General features: G+C 36.5%; 1 protein-coding gene across 5 annotated transcripts in view; it reads right to left on the reverse strand.

Moving 5' to 3' along the window:
- Positions 1-488: 488 nt before the first annotated feature.
- The window catches only part of Eda2r (ectodysplasin A2 receptor), a 42,127-nt gene continuing 18,915 nt past the window's right edge, over positions 489-23,700 (reverse strand). For 2 of the 5 annotated variants that reach the window (XM_029568947.1, XM_029568948.1), the window contains exons 3-7: positions 16,940-17,118; positions 16,323-16,408; positions 14,726-14,890; positions 7,498-7,895; positions 489-5,390 (exon numbers count right to left, since the gene is read on the reverse strand). In XM_029568947.1, the coding sequence (XP_029424807.1) occupies positions 7,519-7,895; positions 14,726-14,890; positions 16,323-16,408; positions 16,940-17,118 (807 nt within the window). In that variant the 3' untranslated portion in view covers positions 489-5,390; positions 7,498-7,518. The remainder of the gene's footprint in view (positions 5,391-7,497; positions 7,896-14,725; positions 14,891-16,322; positions 16,409-16,939; positions 17,119-23,700) is intronic. The other 3 variants (XM_029568949.1, XM_029568950.1, XM_029568951.1) reach the window with 2 other exon arrangements.

The raw sequence follows: 23,700 nt of genomic DNA on the forward strand, positions 1-23,700 counted from the left end.
AGCTTTAAATCCATTCATCAGTGGATGGACATAGATAGCTATCAGTTTGGGGATATTGTAAAGGTTTTTTTGAGTATTTGTGTACAAGTATTATGTGTACATGCTTTTAATTATTTTGAGTTTATATTGGTAAGTAGAATTATTGAATCATAAGAAAACTGAAGCTTTAACGTTTGTAGGAACTGCCAGACTATCATCAAAACAGGTCATACCATTTTACAATCCCAACAGCAATGTATGAATTAATTCCTTTTCTCATTTCTTTGTCATTATGTATTTCCATTAGGATTAGACAATATTTGGGCAAGGAGAAATTTTAGTTTTCCAAGTTCTTAAATATAATTAAAGTAACACTGAATATCTGAAACCAAATAGTGTTCCTGGTTTACACTTAGTGGTCCCTTGAACCAAACAACGTTTTAAACAAAAATACAGATCCCATTATGGCAAAGCAATGCTCTAAGAGACAATCATACAGATAGTCTAGCTTGGAATTTTATATTCTTTATTTTTAAAAACAAATGATCAAAATAGAAACATGCACACATAAACTTCAAGAAAATGTTTCAGACCTCAGAAGATATATACATAGTTCCCTTAACATGGTGGAACTCTCCTTAAGAATATCCAGTTTTGAACAAAAGAATTCTGGTAGATCCTTAGCCATAAAATATTCTAAATGTCAAAAACAATTCCAAAGTACGACAGTTTAGACTAAATCTCCTGGATGACAATTCAGTGACTCCCACCACCCCGGTGTTATATCCAATGATAAAAACCACATTTCCTTTCTGTACTCACTGAGCAGACATAACAGTAAAATGAGTCATCCCAGTTCTCTGAAAATGCAGGAATAAACAAGGCATTTGGATATATTTCTGTTCATTGAATAATATGAAATATTTGCAGATTATCATGATCCAAACACAACTTGCCATTATACACACATACACATGGTTCAAAATTTAACCAAATCTCTATAAATAATTCATTTTAGGGAAAAGGGTAATTAAAATGTACCTACATTCAACACAGAACACCAAAGACCTTGGTATATAAATTGGGTGGAGAGTAGGAGCGTGATAGTAGGGGATTATCTCAGTGTGGCAAGACTGTGTAAGGGACAATCCGGTGTAGTATTCACAACTTTACCAACTTGGACCTGAGACCCGTAGAGACAAAAGCTGATCTCCCGTACTACCTACCCTTTGTGAAAATCCAAGGAGAATTATAAACGGAGTAAAAATATAAATGAAAAATCCCCAACTCATCATCACTAAAACCCTACATCTCCCTTGTAAACAAAACCAGCTTTGATTTTGCTAGTTCAAATATGTAAAACTCAAGTATTTTCTAGGCTCAGAGTTATGTTGAAAATGTTTTCAAGAAGTTCTGCTAATTACTAATAACCTCCCAAGTGGAAGAAATAAAAGTATAGTATTCAGAGATGTTCCACTTTAGAAGTATGACACTGGCAGTGGCCCGATAGCAATTGAAAAGAAAAAAGAGCATCCTTCATTTTTTTACTTCTACCAAAGATACTTTATAAAGCAAGGCAACGCAAAACTCTTTTGCCCTATTCTAATTATCAACTCCAATTGTTCAACTTCAAAAACTTGAACCAAGGTCTTGGTTGGGTATAGGTGAATTGGGTATAGAGATAATGTCCATGCTATGAACAGGCACTGTGAATTGGGGTGCCTGTGTCATTTTATCATATTGTTATTTCTCTGTTATAATTATTACCTTTCTCACTGAGCATCAGTGATAGACTTGAGCTTGAACCACTGCCAAGCTCATAGTGACCTTTCAACATCTGGGGCAAGCTTAAGCTGAATCAGCTCCAGATTGGGTACTAGCTTTTTCCCCAACAGAAGGTGTAGATATGACTAATTAAAGTAGAAGAGATAAGAATAAACTGTCCTAGAAAAAAATTAAAAGTGCAGAGGACCCAAAGACCAAGGTCGAAACCTTGGCTCACACATATTTGCTAATACCTACATGGGACCAGGTTGCCTGGTGCAGATTTCTGATTCAGTTGCTTCTAATCCCCTGCCTAGTACAGTGAGATCTTTTTGCTTTTTCTCATGTGCTTTTAACACTCTGATCAATGAGTTGGCCTTGAGGATCTTAGTGTTTGTAGATAACTGCTCCAGATACACTTAAGAAAAACAGAAATCTCTCTGTAGAGAACACTTCTTGTCAGGGATAAGACCTAGTAATGAAGTTCACAATTTACTTATGGTACTTAAACAACCACAGAGCGCTTGTAGGATACAAGAAGCTGTACAAACTTCAGAAAGATTTTGAAATAATAAAGAATAAGAAAATCTTCAAGGAGTTTGTTTTATCTTCCATTTGAAATGGATAGGAAGAAGCTAAAGGGAACAAAAAAACACCACTTCAAAAAGAATCAAATGCATGGAGTGATGGCACAGCAGGATTCCAATTAACTTGTGAATAGAAATGCATTGGGGTACCTTTGCCATCCTCACTTGCTTCCTAAATAGATTGGAATATTTGGAGGCCCTGCTTGGGGAACTCAGACACAAAAAGGAAGGGAAACTTAGCTGACAACTATTTGTAAGATTCTGAAAGAGTAAATATGAGACATTCTCACTGGTGGGGGGTAGAGAAATATAGCACCTCAAATACTGGGTGAGGCTCAGGAAACCCATAAGAAAATTCTTTCCTGCTTTATGCTATAACTCAGGAACACTGCCCTTCAAATACGCACATGATCCTCCAGCATAATTAAGGACTGTCCTGAATCTAAGAGATCAGGAAAAAAAGCAGAGAAAAATGTTACATACAGGGGTTAAGTGGTAGGGTTAAGAAAAGCAGAACACTCCTTAGATAAGGTGAATATACATGTTTCTTTTCAATGGAAGATGCTACTATAGCTGACCAGTACTACACAGATCACGGAGCCATCTAAATGTTTTTCTTTTGGTGGTGGATATAGGCTGTCTTTTTATTTATTTATTTATTTATTTATTTATCTATCCATCTATTTATTGGTTTATTTATCAATGCTAGGATGCAATCCAGGGCCCTGTGCATATGAGGGCAAGTACTCCAGCACTGAGGTTCAGTGCTAGGCCTTGTGTTTTTCTTGAGAGATAGTTTTGCAATGCAATGGAAGATGGAGTCAAACTGGTGATTTTCCTGCCTCTGCCACCTGTGTATTGTAAATATATGCATATGCACCTGTGTTCTCTTTTTCTACCTTTTAATAATCATTAGGCATTGTCAAATGAAGACAAATAACTTAAGAGTGCCCTGCAACAACTTTGTCTCTGCCTCTGCTAAAGCCAAGAGCAGTTTCTGGTCCACATGCCCATCCCTCACCTATAATCTTGGAGCATGAGTCACACACTGGGGTCTGAGAATGGATGAATAGTGTATGCTGTCTTTCTTCAATACAAATTACTCGAGTAAGTCACTACTGTATGGATCTCACTCATTTTCTTCCTTTATAAAACATACATAATATAAGTATGACTCTTTTAAAACTGAAATACAGTTATTGATATTTTTGGCCAAATAGCCACTATCTATATGCAGAAGGTTTTTGAAGATAAAAGAATCACCCTCTCCTTTTTTCAAATAACTTTAAACCAGAAGTGACCCATACTAAAATCAGAGACTTAATTGCATAAAGGTTGAATTTGATGGGTGGAAGCAAGATGGATGTTTTACTGCCTCTATCTCCTCTTCACACTTCAGGGACAAAAAGCATTAAGACAGCCAGGAAGACTGCTGTATGACCTGTAACACTTCTCAATTTCTGATATCTTTAATGGAAATAATCTCAGTTTCATACTAGGGCCAGTCCTGGCAAAAATTGTACCAAACTAGGGGTAGAGACTGGAAAAGCTGGTAGGAACAGGGAATGTAACTCTTGACATTACAGGTGAAGACATTGCTTCATTACATGCAAACATAAGTGATTTATTTATCAACTCATCTTCCTTGTTTTGTGGAACACATGTACCAAGAAATCAAAAATCCTCCTAATCCAAAATTGTATCTTCTAAAAAATAATGGTTTTAAGACATCAAAGAGACCCCGAAACACATTAGCCTTGCTAATCATCCCTATTTCACTGAGTTATCCCTGCATTGGTTATCTCAGAGTTTGTAGAAAGAGCTATTGAAATGACAACTATAATGTGCAACATATAACGTACAGCACCTATATATGTAGTGGATTCTAGCATTCTGGACACAGGAGAACTGTGTACTAATTTTAGTTTAGTTTTCACAACTTCAGTCACAGCAGCATCCAGGATTGCATATACTGCTCCAAAGTAAAAGGACCCAGTTGCTCTGTTCAGTTAACCACTTTTTCCCATCTAAGTCTGAACTACTATGATGGAATATGTATCAGTCCAAGTGGTCCATTACAGACATAAGTGGAGACTTAAAACCACCAAATGCTGCTTGCACTTGAGTCCTGATGGACACATCTGTCATGTTCCACCAGAAAGCTTCAGAGAGACTAGTTCCATTTCATGCTCAGAAGCAGGTGAAACTGGAGCTGAATCTTAGGAAAAAATTGACTAATTTTTCTCTAAACTAAAAAAGCACCAAATGGTCCTGTGCTGCCATAAGGTCAAGCCCCATTGAGAACCTTAGCTCCTCAATGCCCTACTACTATAACTCAGGAACATGACTATCAAGACCTGGCATTAGGAAAGGAAAAGATGTAAGAATTTAAAAGAGTAATAAAAATGAAAGGAACTTAAGAAAAATATCATTTTATGAATCAAAAAGACACTAATTTGAATCCTGACCACAGAGTGTAGCAGCCTATTTGTGAGAATGAAGGGTCTCACAAATACACAGGCTTCAGAGCTATAAGAATTATTAAAGTCTAGAGCATGAGTTACAGATCAAGGCTTCATGTGTAAGTGTGTGTGTGTGTGTGTGTGTGTGTGTGTGTGTGTGTGTGTGTGTTTGTGTGGGCACGCGTGCTGCAAGGACTCAATGCAGAAGAACTAAAAGGGGAAGAGCTTCATTTTTACCTCTACGTGCTAGGTAGATGCCAATACTGTTCTCTATGTTGCCTGATCAGGCAAACCTGACTAAAAAGTGCAGCCAGAAAAACCCAACCTCATTAATTATCATTTCAGATAAGGAACATACCCAGCAGTCCCATAGCTAGGGAATCTGGCTCCCCAGGATAGAAGAGAAAAACAATAAATGTTCCAGGCCAGTCTTGGAGAAATGGAGAACCAATCCTCTGGTAGAATGGGGCATTATATACCCCATTTCACTGGCTGTTGAGGGACATATGTCCCAGGCCCACATTATCGTTGCTGAATAGAGCAGGGCAGGAGAGTACAGCAACAGTCACTGGGCAGGGCTGCCAGGAGTTAAACATTCCTAGAAATGGAGAAGAGCACATAAGAAACCTGTGATGCAATCTCAGTACCACCCTCCACGTTCTTTTCTTCTGAAATGGTGCTTATGCTGGGTATGGTGGTGCACGCTTTTAACCTCAGCTTTAGGGAGACAGGGAAGTAGAGCTATGTTAGTTCAAATCAGCCTGGTATACATAATGAGTTCCAGTTCAGTCAAGTCACCACAGTGATACCCTGTCTCAATATAAATAAGCAGATTAGATGATAGATAGATAGATGATAGATAGATGACAGATAGATAGATAGATGACAGATGATAGATAGATAGATGGTAGATAGATAGATAGATAAATGATAGATACATACATACATACAAATATACATACATACATACATATAGATAGATGATAGATAGATAGATAGATAGATAGATGATAGATGGATAGATGATAGATATAAGATAGATAGATAGATGATAAATAGATATAAGATGATAGATAGATAGATGATAGATAGATGATAGATAGATAGATAGATAGATAGATAGACTCATGGTAACATCAGAGGTTTAGGATATAGTAGTAGAAATACATCACCTAGCTATGGTGATGAAAATTTTATCCTATTCTAAACTGATGAGGCTATTTTTCATGAAATTGGGGTAAGTTATAAATTCCACAAACCTAAGTGGTACCTTCAAAAAGGAAGATGCTATCTTCAGGTCTCCACAGGGTTATCAAAGGGCAGATACATCAGATGAGGCCTGTGTGGCCCAAGGAACAGAGCCAGGATCCAGAAATGGGTATAGGAGACAATTTTTTCTTTATATTGAGCTCAAAATTTTTAGTCATAGTTGTACTACACATTGGGCAGCAGTGAGCTCTCTTCCACTGTAATATGTGAACAAGGAACACACAAACTCTTGATGGAGAAATAGTTTGGGCATCACTAATCAATAAATCAAAGATCCAAAACCCCAAATGCTCAAAATTTTATACCTGTTAAAATATTTTATTTATTTTTATTTTCTGTGTATGAGTGTATTGCCTGCATGTATGTAAGTGCACTCATGTCGTGTAAAGGTACGAAGAGGGTGTCAGGTCCCCTGGAACTGGAGTTACAGATGGTGGATAGCTATCACATGGGTGCTGCAAATCGAACCCGGGTCCTCTGAAAGAACATCCAGTGCTCTTAACTGTTGAGCTATCTCCCAGTCCCAAAATTTTGTATCCTTTGGCCATAACACCGTAACTGAAAATTTTTATACACGATCCCATATGACAGCTCTTACTAAAAATAGCATATGAAATTTCGTTCACGCTATGTGTACAAGGTATACATGGAACAAACACGAGTGGACGAGCTGTATAATGGAACTTCTGGTCCTAGATTTTAGGCTAGTTCTGACATTAGATTGCTCTGTAACTTTAAGCAAATCATCCTGTCTCTGTTCCTGCCCCTTTAAAATGAGCTTAACACATTGCTGATTTGCTTACCATGAAGGCATGAAGTTATGAAGCTCAAATAAATGAAGTGGATATAAGAATTTGTAATTTGTGACTAGTGGCAGGAGAAGAAATGTTAAGAATGAAATGCCAAGAAAACACCAGTAATGCATCAAACATTGTAAAAGGAACTTGCATATATGTTTTTCATTCAATACTCACAATAACTTGTGAGGAGGAGAATATTTTCCATGATCTAAGTTTGAAAGTGGTAAAGTGATTTACACAGGCTCATATAACTATTCAGGAATTGAGGTTTATTTGGAATAAAGAACTGCCCGGTAACAAGGCATGCATATTTTTTCTACAGTACTATGATGCTTGTGTAAAGGAGAAAAAAAAGTGAGAATGGCTAGTACTCAGTAGAGAGAGTTTACATAAAGACAGAATAGAGAGACTACTATCCCAGCAACCTGGCTAGTTCCCAGACAACTGTCCACCCAGAAGTCCAATATCTAACTAGGCTGAAATGCGTAGTGTCACAGTTGCCTCTCTACCCATCAACAGTCCCAGCCTGCTGCTGTTTTTCCACCCAAAGTCCTACTGAACAATAGTATGAGAAATGGAAATTTCTTGAGGGTGGCCCTTAATTTCTGATTTCTTAATCCCAGCTCCCCAGCTTACCTCAAAAAATAAAAAATAAAGTTAAGGGCTGGGCACTTCAAAAGGCACACTGAACTCCAGCTTGTCTTCAGAGTTTTCAGCTGTGTCACTCCTCAAGCTTTCCACTCCAGTACTAGAGGCAGAGCTGGAAAACTTTTGTAGGTCCAGCTCTGTGCATTCGATGGGGCTATGAACCCACTGGGAGGGGCTCTCTGAAGCACAGGAGGCCATGGTAAAGGACTCCTGGGTGGGAAAGCCACGAGTGGAGCTGCAGTCGTCATCCAGAATGCAATTAAGTGGCTGTGTATCAAAGACAATCTCACTCACTGGAAATTCAAGACTGGTTTCCTGGCCAGGTGGCATCGGGAAAAGAGAATCCTCCTCCACTACCTTATCAACTTCATACTGCAACGAACTTCCTGTAACACGAAACAGAAAGTCACTGGGTTACCCAAAGTTAGGGTCTCTTCTCAACAGAGCACCTGGTCCTGAGCACAAAAAAGGGAAGAAGTTTGGAAGCTGGTGTTCCTCTTTCCCTCCTGAAGGGGACCAGGCCAAAGTGAGCAAGGCTAAAGAAACACATTTGAGAAACCTACTTTCATTCAGTTATCACATTGAGGCTGCAGGGTGCTGGGTTAGGGAAGAATAATTACTTCAGATAAAGATAAATGCATGGTGGAATAGAGATTTTAACATATCCCTTCCTTCTATAACATTATATTATATTATAAATTATATTATCTCAAAAAGGACCCTTGCAGTCAGAATTAAGGTAATGGATGTTAAACTAGGAAGATTATCCTGGATTATCAGATGGGGCCACACAACTCTTAGGGTTAAATCATGATTTATTTAATCAATGCTTAATGGTGAACACTTTAGTTCCATTTTCTAGGCAACACAGAGGTAGAACTGAGTACTACCTACTATTATTCTTTACATAGATGATCTCTCTAGTATGCCATAATCCCTAAGCCTTTTTCTTACATCTATATCAGATTCAATTCACACGTTCACCTCCCATACAAAGTCCTAGTATGTATGTAAGTCAGCAAGTCCTGGAACATAGCTTCCCCATATGGAGATCGTGAGAAAACTGCCTTCCCTCATGCTCCCAGAACTATAAAAGACAGATTAATCCCAACTCAGTAACAGAGGGTGGCTTCAATACCTCAGTACCTTCAAAAGGTAGGTCAACCAGAGAATGAATAAACAGAGAGGCAGCTGAATTAAATGATACCTTATGTGAAATGGACCTAACAGGCATCTACAGAATATTCCACCTAATCACCAAAGAATTTCCTTTCTACTCAGCAGCTCATGCAAGTTTTTCTAAAATTGACCACATCTGGGACACAAAACAAAACTCAACAAATATAAAACAATTGTAATAATTCCATGCATTCTATCAGACCAAAGTGCAATAAAGCTTATAATCAACAGCAAAAGAAGCTCTAGTAACTACTTGAATTCATGGAAATTAAACATCACACTCCCAAAATCATGAGTGGGTCAAAGAAGAAATTAAGAAAGAAATAAAAGTATTCCTGGAATTAAATGAAAATGAAATACACCAAAAGAAAATCTCTGAGAAACTTTAAAAGCATTCCTAAGAGGGTCATTTACAGCTCTTAGTGCCTACATTTTAAAAAAAATCAGAAAGAGCACATGCAAATGACTTAACAGTATAACTCAAAACTCTAGAAAGGCAAGAACAAACCAGCCCCAAACCTAGTGGATGAGAAGAAATAACAAAAATCAGAGCAGAAATTAATGAAACAGAAATAAAGAAAACAATACAAAAAAAATCAAAAAGCTTTGCAAAGTTAAACAAACCAGACAGATCCTTAGTCCAGTTAACTAAAGAAAGAAACAAAGAGAAAATCCAAATTAACAAAACGAGAGAAGAAAGGGGAACCATCATAACGAACCCCCCAAAAATCCAGAATATTTTAAGGGAATACTTTAAAAATATATACTCCATTAAATTCAAAAGTCTAATAGAAAAGGGTGATTTTCTAAAGTCATGGATACCAACAAACTTAAATCAAGAAGAGATCAACAGTTTAGACAGACCCATTAAAACAAGGTAATTGAAACAGTAATACAAAATCTCCCAACTCAAAAAAGCCCAGACCCAGATGGATTCAGAGCAAAATTCTACCAGACATTCAGAGACAATCTACAACCAACACTGCTTAAGTTCTTCAAAAAGACAGAAACAAAGGGAGATGTCCTAAACTCATTCTATGAAGCCAGTATCACTCTATTACAAAAACCAGGTAAAGACACAACAAAAAGAAAACTATAGGCCCATATCCTTAATGAAAATAGATGTAAAGATATTCAACAAAATACTCACGAACCTCATTCAGACACATCAAAAAGATCATCCACCACAATCAAGTCGGCTTCATTCCAAAGATGCAGGAATAGTTCAATATACTTAAGTCAATAAATGTAACAAAACATATAAATGGACTTAAAGACAAAAATCACACAGTCATCTCAATAGATGTGCAAAAGACCTTTTACAAAATTCAGCATGCATTCATTTTAAAAGTCTTAGGAGGAATTGGTCTGGAGGGAACATACCTCAACAGAATTAAAGCTATATACAACAAACCCATAGCCAACATTATTCTAAATGGAGAAAAGCTGGAAGCATTCTCATTAAATTCAGGAACCAGACAGGGCTGTCCACTGTCTTCACTCCTTTTCAATATTGTGCTTGAAATTCTTGCAAAAGCAATAGGACAGGAGAAGGAAATTAAATGAGTACTAATTGGAAAAAAGAGGTCAAACTATCGCTATTTGAAGATGATATGATATTATACATAAGAGATCCCAAAAGTTCCATGAGAAAACTGTTAGAAATGATTCATACTTTCAGGAAAGTGGCATGATACAAAATCAACTTATAAAAATCAGTATTCTTTCTAATATACCAATCAGAAAAAGCATTCAAGGAAACCCTTCCATTTACAATAACCTCAAAAAATAAAATATTTAGGAATAAACCTAACCAAAGACATTAAAGATTTCTACAATGAAAATTTTAAACCTTTAAAGAAGAGGATAGAAGAATATACTTGTAGATGGAAAGACCTACCTTGCTCATGGATTGGTAGAATTAATATTGTGAAAATGACCGTCTTGCTAAAAGCAATCTGGAGACTCAACACAATGTCAATCAAAATAACCACAACATACTGCACAAAACTAGAAAAAAAATCATCCTAAAATTCATATGGAATCACAAAAGACCCCGGATAGCTGAAGCAACTTTGGGCAAAAAAAGAACAACATTGGGATTGCCACACCAGATCTCAGATTATATCACAGAGCTACAGTCTTTGAAACAGCATGGTACTGGCAGAAAAAAATAGACATGTAGATCAATGGAACACAGTAGGAGACCTAAACATGATTACATGCAATTTCAGCCACCTTATATTTGACAAAGCTGCCAATAACACACAATGGAGGAAAGACAGTATCTCTAAAAATGGTATTGGAAAAACTGGATTTTGGCCTGTGGAAGAATGAATTTGGACCCTTATCTCTCACCCTGCACAAAAGTCAACTCCAAATGTATCAAAGACCTCAATATAAAACCTGAGACTCGGAAACTACTAGAAGAAAACATAGGCAGCACTCTCCAAGATACAGTTGTGGGAAAGGACTTTCTAAATTGGACACCAGCTGCTCAGGTGCTAAAGTCAACAATGAGTAAGTGGGACCTCATTAAGCTACAAAGCTTCTGTATAGAGAAAAAAAAATGACCAAGGAAGTGACGAGGAAACCCACTGAGTGGGAGAAAATCTTTACCAGCTACATACCTGACAGAGGATTAATGTTCAGAATATACAAAGAATTCAACAACCAAGAAACAAGAAAATAAATGAGCCAATAAAAGATGGGTTATAGACCTGAATGGAGAGTTCTCAACAAAGAAATAAAAATGGTTGAGAAACACCTTAAAAACACTCAATGTCCTTTGCAATTAGAGGCATGCAGATACAAACCATATTAAGATTTCATCTTACCCAAGTCAGACTGGCTAAGATCAGGAGAACAAAAAACACCAAATGCTGGCGAGGATGCAAACTTGTGCATCCATTATGGAAAGCAGTGTGGAGAAAATGAATCTACCATATGATCTGATTATACCACTCCTTGGCATATACTGAAAGGACTCATCATACTGTAGAGACAACTGTGTATCTGTTTGTTGCTGCTTTCTTCACAATAGCTGAGAAATGATAACAACCTAAATGTCCCTCAACTGACAAAAATGAAAATGTGGTACATCTACTCAATGGAGTTCTATTCAGCAGTTAGAAAAGATGAAATTTTCAGGTAAATAGATGGAACTAGAGAATGTTATACTTAGTGAAATAACACAAACGCAGAAAACCAAGTATGTTCTCCCTCATTTTCATATCATAGCACCAATCCCTTATATGTGAGTATATATCCTGATATAACAACAGGAGCCAGGAAAATGGAAAGGAAACAAAGAGGTAAAGGAAAATAAAGAACTGAAAAGAGAGGTATAGTAAGGAACAGATGTTACCAGGAGGGAGGTGGGGAAAGTGGGAATGTACAGTTGGAAGAGGAGGAGGGAGGGATATGCAGGGGGCCATGGTGAGGGAGATGAGAACTCAGAAGGGGGATGATGGGAGGTGGGTGTTATTGGGGGGAGGGAGAGCATAATGGGGATGCTTGAACCGGGGAAAGAGGAGAGAGGTTGGATGGGGGAGAAAGAGTAGAGATGAATGGATCTTGGAGGGCTGGGAAAGCCAGAGGGAAATGTGTTGCCTCTGAAACCCCCTGAGAAATGCACATTTGGTCTCTGAACATTAGTGCATATGTGCATCTGGGGGCTGTATGGCAAGGAACACAGTAACAGATAGAAGAGACCTCCCTTTGAGTGGTCCAAGAGTCTCCCAAAATAACAGAGGCTATTGCCAGAGCTCTTGGTTATCTCCCAAAATTGGAAAGTAAGACCCTACTGCTGAAGACAAGACATACTTTGCATGCAGGACTTGGAGCAATGGAGCAAGAACTGACCCGGAAGCCTTCTACCCAAACTTTGGCTACCATAATGCTAGATGGTGATATGCAAAGTGCCAATGGAGAAAAAGAATCAGTGGTCCAACCTAGCCCTAAAGCCTAATAATCATAATGACCAGCAGATCAAATTATCTCTATTAGTGCAGTAGTTGGACTGTTATCTGGGGGACAAGTATACCATCCACCATTCATCAAAGAAGCTTCATTTTGCAACAGATGGCGGCTACTGCAGAATCCCACAACTGGTCAGTCACAGAGAATATACGTCCGAGAAATGCCCAGTCCTAGGTGACATATCTACAGATAAACCTCTATACCTAAGACTCATGGAATATAGTAGAACAGGGAGCAAAGAGAAAACTGGTGCAAACCTCATCTCTCACCAGTGAATATTCCTTATACAACAGAGTGTGGTGCACACAGAAGGCCACAACTGGCCAACTTGTAAGAATAAGAGACTGCAGAGTGTGTATCCCTGGATAGGACTCCTATATTGAACCTTACTCACCCACAGCTCAGGGACCATTGCCAAAGAGTAGACAGAAAGATGGTAAGAGCCAGGGTTGGTCCATGCACATAAGAAAGCAGCAGCATCAGGTCACTGGAAGCTTGCACATGTGAACTTGTAATAGTGGCATCGAGCACAGGACCCATGCCCACTCAATCAGACAAGGGCCCATAGTGGAGTGAGGGAAATCTGTGGTAGGTTGGCCCTAACTAGTCTGGGAACTACTTCAGATTGAGTACTACTGGGGTAGGGAGAGTAGGCCTTACTTATGATCTCTAGATGGACTGACTAGACTCCAGTGGATGAATTTGCACCAAAGGACATCTGGGTACAAATGCTTGACTGGATAGGACTTGAGGTATGGCAGAATATATGAGGTCTGATGAGGAAGGGTGGGGGAGCATGGATGGGGAGGGGAGATCTAAATTTGACTAAGAACGGTTGTATGAAATGTAGAAAAGTTCAGTGAAATTTTTTTTTAATTTCATATGTTGTATGAAATTCACAAAAATTCAATTAACAAACAAAACAATGTGGAAATATAGCTCAAGAAATGCTGGATTCATTTCTGCTTAAACCAGGGGTAGACTCAAATAAATCACTGGTAGGCTCCAGAGACAGACTGACCATGCAAGCTCTATTTAAGAGGAATTTTCCCATACAAATAGAGTGAGGTTAAGATAACGCATGTTGCCTCAGGACAAGTATCCACTGAGTTAAGAAATCCTGAGCATCCTTGTACCTAGTAAAATATAGCCTCTCCTTATAAACACTACTTCATTCATCAGTCTGAGCAACTTTTCTGTTGTCCATATTTAACTCTCTGTTCCCTTAATCACACTTAAACTCCATTGAACATTGGTATCCATGGCAGGAGTTCAAATGCCTTTGCTGATACTGATCAACCATCATCCAACCTCCTCCATATTTCCCTCCATACTTTCTGTCTCACAAGGCCGATCGAAAGATGAAGTTATGTTGTAAACAAATCAAAGCATTATTGAGACATTAGACAGGTCATTTTTATCTTGATTTACACAGCCATCTGCTATTGGTTAAGCCAGATCCATTAGGGCATCAATACTGTTTAGGGTAAAAAGTTTAAAACTGTTGATAAACACAGTGCTTCTAGTTCCTGTAGACCTTACCATGCACTTTTATTAGTCATATTTCAGATACAGAGAAATCTTACATTCTGATGTTTCAGATTATATGCCTCTTAGTATAGGTATGCATAATAGAGAAGTAGCTTAAACAATTAATCTAATTCTTTCATTTTGAAGATCAGAAATAAAGAAGGCCAAAGAGTCTAGATGATTTTGTGTATGTTATAGCATGATTTAGAAAGAGTTGAACTTTACTTCTCAAGGTTCCATTACCAAGATATTTTCCATCACTGCATGCCATGTTCTCCATGAATCCTTGAAACCTAATAAACCATGTCTACTAAACTATCAAGGTAGACTTCAGTAGCTCTGATGTCCCATGCTTTTTACTGCCATCTGAGATAGCTGGCCTTATCACAGGCCAACAGAATATTACTCTTAGAATTTTTCAACCTGGTAAGAAGGCCAATTAATTTGCAAGTTCATTAACTTTCTGTCTTTTACCGTAATGTCTTCTACTTCTAATTCATGTGAAACATGAAGCAGCCACCCTTACCCCGTTGACAATATCTGTTGAAGATCTGCTTGCAGTAGAGGAAGAAGAGTCCAAGGAAGGCCAGGGTAAACACCACTAGAAGGCTGCTCACCAGTGCAACAAGTGTGGCCTCCCGAGGGGGCACTGCATGTGCATCTATCTTCACTAAGCTCAACTGGAAGGCACCTATGAAACAACATAAGTGGAGGGGTGGTTTCAATCAGTGGGGATAGTGAACAATCATTCTGTCAGGGTGCTTATACTGCCTTCTGATCATCCCCTATTAGAGCAGCTATTTTCTCATTTCTAGGATAGGCAAAATGACAATGAAAAAAACAGAACACAAATACTGCAGGTATGGCATAAATTACTATAATTAATTAAATATGCCCATATCGTGTGCTCTTTCTATGCCCTGTCTGGGAAAATAACCTAGAAAATGGAACTAAATTAAAATGTTCATCAGTAATCATAAAATCAGTAAACCATTATTTACCCCCAAGATACCATAAAAAAACATTTCATTATTAATAGAGGAGAAAAACAAAGTGAATAAGGGATAACTTCATCACCTTTATAGAAGGCATTGTAAAATACAAAATAATAGCACATATTTCTAAGTATATGACTATATGATGAAGGAATACAAGTATTAAAACATAAGTGCAGACTATGGCAAAGGAATATGCTCAGGAATTATTCACATGCGCCCCTGTGTTCTCTTTACATCTTTGTAGTAAAATCACCAGCATACTTTTGGCCAGTGTACTCTGAGTGGAAATAATGTATGCCACTTCCAGACTGGCCTAACAGCCTTTGCCATGTGAAAAAAAAATTTTGCTGCATATTTATTACTATAGTATAGCCAACCAAAATCCACATAAAATTTTAGGAAAGTGATTGTATCTAGATAAGTAAAAAATATAGGATTCACAGAGGAACTAAAATATAATTTTATTATACCTTTAGAATCTTTGTTCATAAAAAAAAGCCCTGAAGCAAATGTGGAAAATGTTAAGATTTATTATCTAGGGATCTTGGCTAATTTAGCATTTTAACTGTTACATTTCTCTGCATTTAAAATTTTTCTCTTTTAAATATTTCATGATTTCAAGAAATATACCAATAATTTAAAAAGAATATGTGAGAAGATAGACAAAAATCATAGAAAGACAGTGAAACATAAATATTTAGAAATATAGATATAGAACAGAAACATAGAACCCTGGTTTCAAAGCTTCTGATGAGTTCAAAGTCCTAGGGACTCCCATATTCTGTACATAGTGATGATAAACAGCAATCCATAAAAGTAGAAATTTTATAAGTTTTAAATTTCTTTTGTAACATTCATTGCTTTATTGAACCTAGCAACTAACTCATAAGGTATGAAGAAGAGTATTTTTCTCCAGACACATTTTTTTAAGACAGAAGGAATGAAATCCAATGAATCTGAATGCTGGAAAATCAGGATTTAAACACAGGTCATTCCCTTGCAGCAGCAATACCCAAAAAGAACAGTAAATATTTTCCTTTTCCAGTAGTAAATAAGTCTTTAATAATCTATTCTCCTGACACCCACTGGTTTCGGGGAGGAAGGGAGAGAAAAGTAGATACACACACTGAACCTCAGAAGTAGGAGTCTGCTTTGTGCATGGGATGCACTCCTGGTCCTGCAGGCCTCCAATGCGTGTCTTTCGGTAGAACCTGAGGTCAGAGGAAAAGGGAATGCAGAGTGATAGAACACACTTGTAACAGTCTTTTCTGAGAACAGAGATTCTAAGATTCTTACTCTCATCAAAAGCATCATATACCCTCATGAGTTCTCTGCCTTCACGTGTTATTCTGACTCAGAAGCCCAGGCATTCCACCCTTTCCCTCATTCATCACACCGTACAGCCAAAAAGGGAGCTAATGACATGAGACAGGGAAGACTTGTATGATACCAATTTCTTCATGATTTCTTTGTAATCTACAATGACATTTATTTGAAATATTGGGCTGAATGCCAGAATAACAATTAAAGCTTTGAAGTGCTTATCTGTGTTTGATAATGTGGTGGACAATTTACAGAGAGATCTAGTTAGGGAGACAGTACTTGTCATTCACTGAACTTAAGTAGCGTATGATGTGGGTAGTTAGAGTATTTTCACTAGGTTTTAAGTGGTAAGGAAGATAGAAGCTATCAAAGAGCTTACAAAAAGGTCCAGAAGGGCTGGTACCATTCAGTGGGCTCACCTTGGCAGACAGTCCCCACAGATAGCGTTAGAGGTAGCTGTGCAGTTGGTCTTCTGGATTCGATTGATGACAGCACAGGTGATGCAAGTCTGACATCTATGGTGGCCCCAGCTGCTTTTATACCTTCGGGGAGGGCAGGCTGTGCAGTATGCATCTCCCCCTTCTCCATAACCACAGTCCTGCAAAGAGAGAAGGTATTCCTGGGAGTTTAGAGAGAGGATCAGCTATGGGTCACATGAATATTTTATAGAGCAATATTTTTTTCAAATTGTAAGTTGTAACCTCAATATTGGGTCATAATTTCATCTTACTAGGTTGTAGCCAACACTGAAAATTGAAACAACTAAAGAGAATATTGACATTACATAAAATAAAGTCAAATGTATCAGGCAGAATAAATGAGAATATACTATGGCAAAAAGCAGCTCTACAATTTCAGTTATTTTGAAACAAAAGATTATTTCTCACTCACACGATTTTCCTGGTAGAGATTTCCTGGGGGATTTGCTCTACATAAGCCTCAATGATGCACCCCAGATAAGAGAGCCTTCATCTTTGTGCTGCCATGACCGGAGCATCAGAAAAAAGAGAACATTTTGAGATCTCCAGGGGATCTCAAATTTTTCCCCAAGAAATAATGTACTTCACATTCATGATAATTCATAGGCCACACGTATCAACTGATCACTGTTAACCACAAAGTGTATAAGAAACCACAACTCTCCAGTGTACCAGAAGCTGGGGGACTGCACACAGCTGACAAAAAGGTATAGTTGTCACCTGTCTTATTTATTAAGATTTTTAATGATAAAATCTTTGCATTCATTGGATTGTGATGAAAAATTACTTCTTACTCCCAGTCATAGTAAAATAGTATTTTAATATCAGTGAGATAAAGGAGAGATAAGAAATTTATCTGACTTTTGCTTCAGATGGTATTAACACAGCTGTATGCTACCACATTCAGGTCCATTTTTTAAAAATAAGTTTAAATGGATAAATAGTATCGTATTTGATCAATTATTCAGCAAAGCAGATAGAATAAAGACAATGCCTTCATGAACCTAGGTCTCTGAATGAGAAAAATCTTCCTAATACCCAATGATCATCGGAATTAGAACCAGAAATAATCCTTTAGTGTACAATAATATCAAATGTCAGTTTATGATAGATAAGTCATACTTTCCCAGGGGTTGGCAAAAATGATCTTTAAGCAGTATGTAACACACCCTGCCAACCTGTACACTTATTTGGCTACTCTGGGCTTACTCAATGCCTCATAGCCCTACTTTCAATGAAGCCATCTACCAAAACCCAACTCCATTGCATACCAGAGGTTTGATATTAGTTCAAGTCATTTTCCTCATAATCAGTATTTCTTAGTAATGCAAAGGGATTCTGGAGGCTCTGAGACCATTTGTGTAGTAGGTGACAGATATCACATCTGCTTCACAGCATGGGCTGAGGCTCCACGTAATAGAAATATAGTGTTTTGATGAAAAGCCCTGATCCAAGGTCAGGAAGACCTAGTTTTAACTTCCTTCTGTGCGATTATTCCATGTGACTTCAGGAAAGGCACAGACCCATAATTTTCTTTCCAATCAAATAAAAGATAATGCTACTTAACTCATAAGGTTTTCAAAATTGCATGAAGTGACCAAATGAACCAAGAAATCATTTCAAATAAATAGGGGAGAACTAATCTTTTAAATGGCATTTTATCGAATACTTGGACACCTATGTGAAAGCTAGTAAAATATAATTTGATCCTCAGATTATGATGAAAAATAAATTCTAAATAGACCAGATATTTAAGCTGTAAAAGTGAAAACTCACAAGTACTGGAAGAAAATGTAGTTGACTTTCTCTATAACCTAGGAATGGGGAAATCTTCCTTAATTATAACTCAAATATCCAGAATCTATAAGGTAGGTAAAAATAGAATCACATACGAATTCAAATAACTTTTGGCCAAAAGATTTGGAAGCAAAATTATAAAACAAACTGAGAAGATACATATATCTTATATCACAGGCTAAATTTTTATAGCCCTTATATATACAACTGGTAACAATTTATAAACAAAAACCTTATAGGAAGTAAATATACAATTCACATAAAAACAACATAAATAGTTTTTGACCAGTAAAAGACTCACAACGAAGAAAATGAAATATGACGCTGTCCTGAAATATGATTTCTTGCTTACTAAACAAACTGAAAAAAGATTTTCAGCATGCTATTTTAGAACACAGACTGGTAATATAACATGTCATAGCCTTTATGAGGACGCAGCCTACAAATTGTACTTGTATATGAATGTGTGTGTTGCTTAGAATTATGTCTAGAACATAGTAAGTTCTCAGTGTACAAGGAACATTAGGTGTTGTTATCCATTTTTAAATAATATATAGGGCATTGGAATCAGAACTGAGTGTGAGGAGTCATAATTAACTCACTACAGATGGGAATGATGTAAAATAGCCATCATTTATAGGTAACAAAATAATGAACTGACTGTTTAGCAGTTTCCTTGATTTTACTGATTCAGATAAGACTTACTAAGCAACTATTACATAATATGATTTTATCCTGGGTATCATGACTAAACAACTGAGAGAATCAGAGAAAAATTCCTACATTCATTGACTTCCATACTTGTGTACTCTCCTTAAAACTTTCTAAGGCTGCATTACCATTCCCCTTTCAAAAATGAGCAACATTTAGGCAGAAACGATTGTGTCCGAACAATTGGTTAATCCAGAAAACCTCTTCCCTATGAGTCTGACACTCGATATCCACAAGCAGAGATACTCTGTTTTATGAGTCACAGGCAAGAGGGACACTGGCACAAGTAGCCAGCCTCTTTATCTTATGGGACGGAGACTACCATGAAGAGTTGAGGGGCTGGGGCAGTATCTTACAAACACTATAGCTTCGGAAGCATTCTTTTCCATATTGCATTGACTGCATTACTTCACTGTAAATGAATACAGATATTGTTCAGGAAACATTCTTCCAAACCTCAGGCAACCCAGCAAAGAAAAGTGGGATCCCCAGCAATATCAAAGAAATAACCAGATCAAATATTGCACCGAAGACCCAGAGAAATAAATTGCCTTTCAAAGTGTCATCCACAAAGTAGTCTGGAACATATATGTTAATCTAAATTATGGTCCACTGAAATGAAATATTTCAGTAGGACTCTGTGTCTCCTGCTATAATTGCCAAAATGTCAAAGACACAACAAAACACCCATGATAATGAGAATCAAGACAATCACGACATAAACGAACAAAAGACCACCAACTGACACCACCAGTTAATACAAATCAAATACTGGAATTATTTAACAGGGATTTTAAAGCATCCATAAAACTGCCCCACCAAGCAATAGCAAATTATCCTGAAATAAGAGGAAAATTAAAACATCTCAACAAAGAAACACACTTTTTGTTTTCATTTTTGGATTTTGAAAAATAGTATATAGTGCCAGGCGTGATGGCACATGACTTTAATCCCAGTACTTGGGAGGCAGAGGCAGGTGGATCTCTGTGAGTTCGAGGCCAGTCTTGTGTACATAGCGAGTTCGAGGCAAGCTGGGGCTACAGGGAGACCCTCTCCCAAAAAGACCAAAAAATATATATATAGTAAAAAAAAATAGTATATAGTTTGTATTATAGCTCACTATGTAGCCCAGGCTGGCTTCAAGTCTGGTGTCATCCTGCTTCTACTTTCAGCATACTGCTATTACAGCTGCAAGCCATCATACCTATCTCAAACAATTTATTTTTCATAAAGAGCTAAATGGAAATTATAAAAATAAGAAAAAGAAATGAAAAAAAAACCCATTGGATGACAAGAAGAGATAACTTGACAACAGAACAATAGAATGTCTTCAGTTTGAATAGCAGGAAAAATAGACTAAAAACATAATAAGAAAACAACTTGGAGAACTGTGTAACTAAAATAAAGATCAAACATTAAATTATCAGTCACAAGAAAAGAAAGAAAAATGCATCAGAAGTATTCAAATAATCATTGAAAATTTCACAAATTTAGCAAAAAAAAAGGCTTGAAGATGATGACCAAATCACATACAGAAGTTCAAAGAAATATACACCAATGTACCAATGTACATTTAATGTAATGAAACATCTGCAACCAAAGAGAAAAGTTTGAAAATAGTCTCAAAGGAGTGACACCAGCTATGCAGCAACAATGACACAGGTGACAGTAGGATTTTTATCTGAAACTGTGAAAGCTATCTTAAGCCATATTTTTAAGTGCTGAAAGATAACTGTCAAATGCAAATTCTAACACCCAATGAAGCTACCTTTCAGGAAAGAAGGTGAAGCAACAGCATTCTCTATGTAAGAGGAAACTACCATGTTGATGGTAAACATACCATGAGAGCTTAGATAATGGGAATTTTTCAAAAAGAAAGGAATAATAAAAATTATGCTTGGGAAGCTTCAGGAAATATGAATACAAGAATCATAAAAATATATTTATAAAAAATTAGTTTTCTCCTCATGAATTTAAAATTTCCATTTGATGACTTTTATGCTTCAACAGAACTCCATGTCCCTCCTGATAACCAAATGATATATAAATTTGGGGAAAGTAAAGGTGCTTTAAGTGGAAGTGATGTTTCTATACTCAAACTGGAACAACGTTAAAACCAGCTGACATTAAGAGGTCACATGTGCATTTTAGTACTCAGAACAGCTAAGAAAATAATACAAAGAAATATATTAAATGGATGAAAGAGAAATAATGCTGGAATCCTAAAAGATATGTTCATGTAACCAAAAAGAAGGCAAGAAAAAACAAAAGAGGAAGAAGGAATGGAGAAAGCAAACAAGAAAATAGCAAACAATGTCTAAGATGCCAATCAACAACAGTCAGAACTGTAAACTGTCTGAACAAACCAATTAAAAGGCAGAGATAAGTATAGTAGATAAAATCAGATACTATCAAGTTGCCCTCAGTAATGATTTCTTTCATAGGTAGAGGGTTTATTTCCTAAGAATTAAAAAGAAACACATTTTCATATGAAAATTCTCTGTCATAATTAGGAAGCAAAGGGAGATTTTTAAAAAATGATTCAAGGTCCCAAATGCTTTTTCTACTAATGAGTTTTATTTATAACCAGGAAACACTGATCATAATTTTACCAGGACTGTACAATTCTGATGCTGCTAATGATATAAATATAGTTATTTATTCAAAAATACTACTTACATAACTTGTAAGGATGACTAAGTAACAATTTTAATCAAGAATGGTTTATGTTACAAGTGCACAATACTGTACTTTTAGAGGTTAATATGTCATCAAATTGAACAGAGGAGAACATATATCAAAAAGTGCTTATGTGGTGACAAAATGAAACAAAATTTAAAACCATTTCTGATTTTAATATATTTATGTTTACATTTTATAAAGGATTTTTTAAAACAGTCTTCTGCAGTGTTTATCTACTCAGGTACCTTACATAAGTAGAAGATGAAGAATAAACAGTGAATATTCAGAATAGAAAAAGAAGCTCTGAGAAAGTTCACAAAATTTGAAATGCAAATAGGTAAATAAACAGAAAACAGGTTAGTGTATGTCCCTATTGAATATTAAAAAAGTGAAAACCAATATTCTCATAAAGTCTCATAAATTAGTAATTCAATATTGTAGAAGAAAGCACAAAATTAATAGACAATGGAAACATGTATTATTCATTTTGGCTTATACTTCTGGGACATGGGAATTCTACTCACTATTGAAAATACAAAGAATTGTAATGAAAATTAGTAAAAAAAATAAAAATTCTTATCTGCTTGTATATTTCAAGAATCTTAAAATTGTATTTCGTTCACAAATTATACTTCTAGAAAGATGTCCTGAGGCAATACTGTTAATTTTCTGAAATGATTTGACTATAATGATATTTATAATTCATGAGTGATATTTAAAATTAACTAAAGGCAACTAAAGAGAAAAGTTGTCTCAGATGTTGTTAGATACTTGTACAAGCATCACTAGCCTTCTTCCTTAATAAGAGATTGTTGATTTCATTCTAGGCAGTATGAATAGGACCAGCTTCAAAAATGGGTTCTGAATTTGTTTAGTCAATCATGGCAATATCATTCTTGTTTGCCAAACCTTCATTTCCCAGGATCCCGTCTAGACAGACAGAGACACATAACCCAGTTCTGTATCATAAGGTATACTTGGAAACATAAAGTTTACTGGGAAACTTCTGAGAAAGTATTTCTTCCATAATAAATGGAAAGCTAATTTCACCTGGTCTCTGCTTCAGGGCTCTTTATAGTGTGAAGATGTGATGCTTTGGGTTGTAGCAACTATGATACTATAAGCATGAGGATAAAACCACAAAGTGTTCAACATACATGAAAACAGTCTAGGTTTCCTGCCAACACTGCTGTTCTGCAAAACAAACCACAAGGCTGCCTGTATCCAGAGACCAATACAAGCATAAATGTGCTTATATTTCAATTCATCATTAAATTTTATTTTACTGTTTTTCATTCTAAACAAAGACAATTATTGATGATTTTTAAGTATTTTATTTATTTATTTTTAATTATTTATTTAATAACCACATAATTAGAAGAAGCATTTCATGACAATAGCATTGACATATTCAATAACAATTTCCAGAGCTGAGATACATCTGTTTCAAGATTGGCTGTACATTTTTAGGTTTACAGTTGAATTAATACAGTTATACAATATTGTACTCA

The sequence above is a fragment of the Nannospalax galili genome, unplaced genomic scaffold (assembly GCF_000622305.1).
Source record: "Nannospalax galili isolate Female #2095 unplaced genomic scaffold, S.galili_v1.0 scaffold280, whole genome shotgun sequence".
NCBI lineage: Eukaryota > Metazoa > Chordata > Mammalia > Rodentia > Spalacidae > Nannospalax > Nannospalax galili.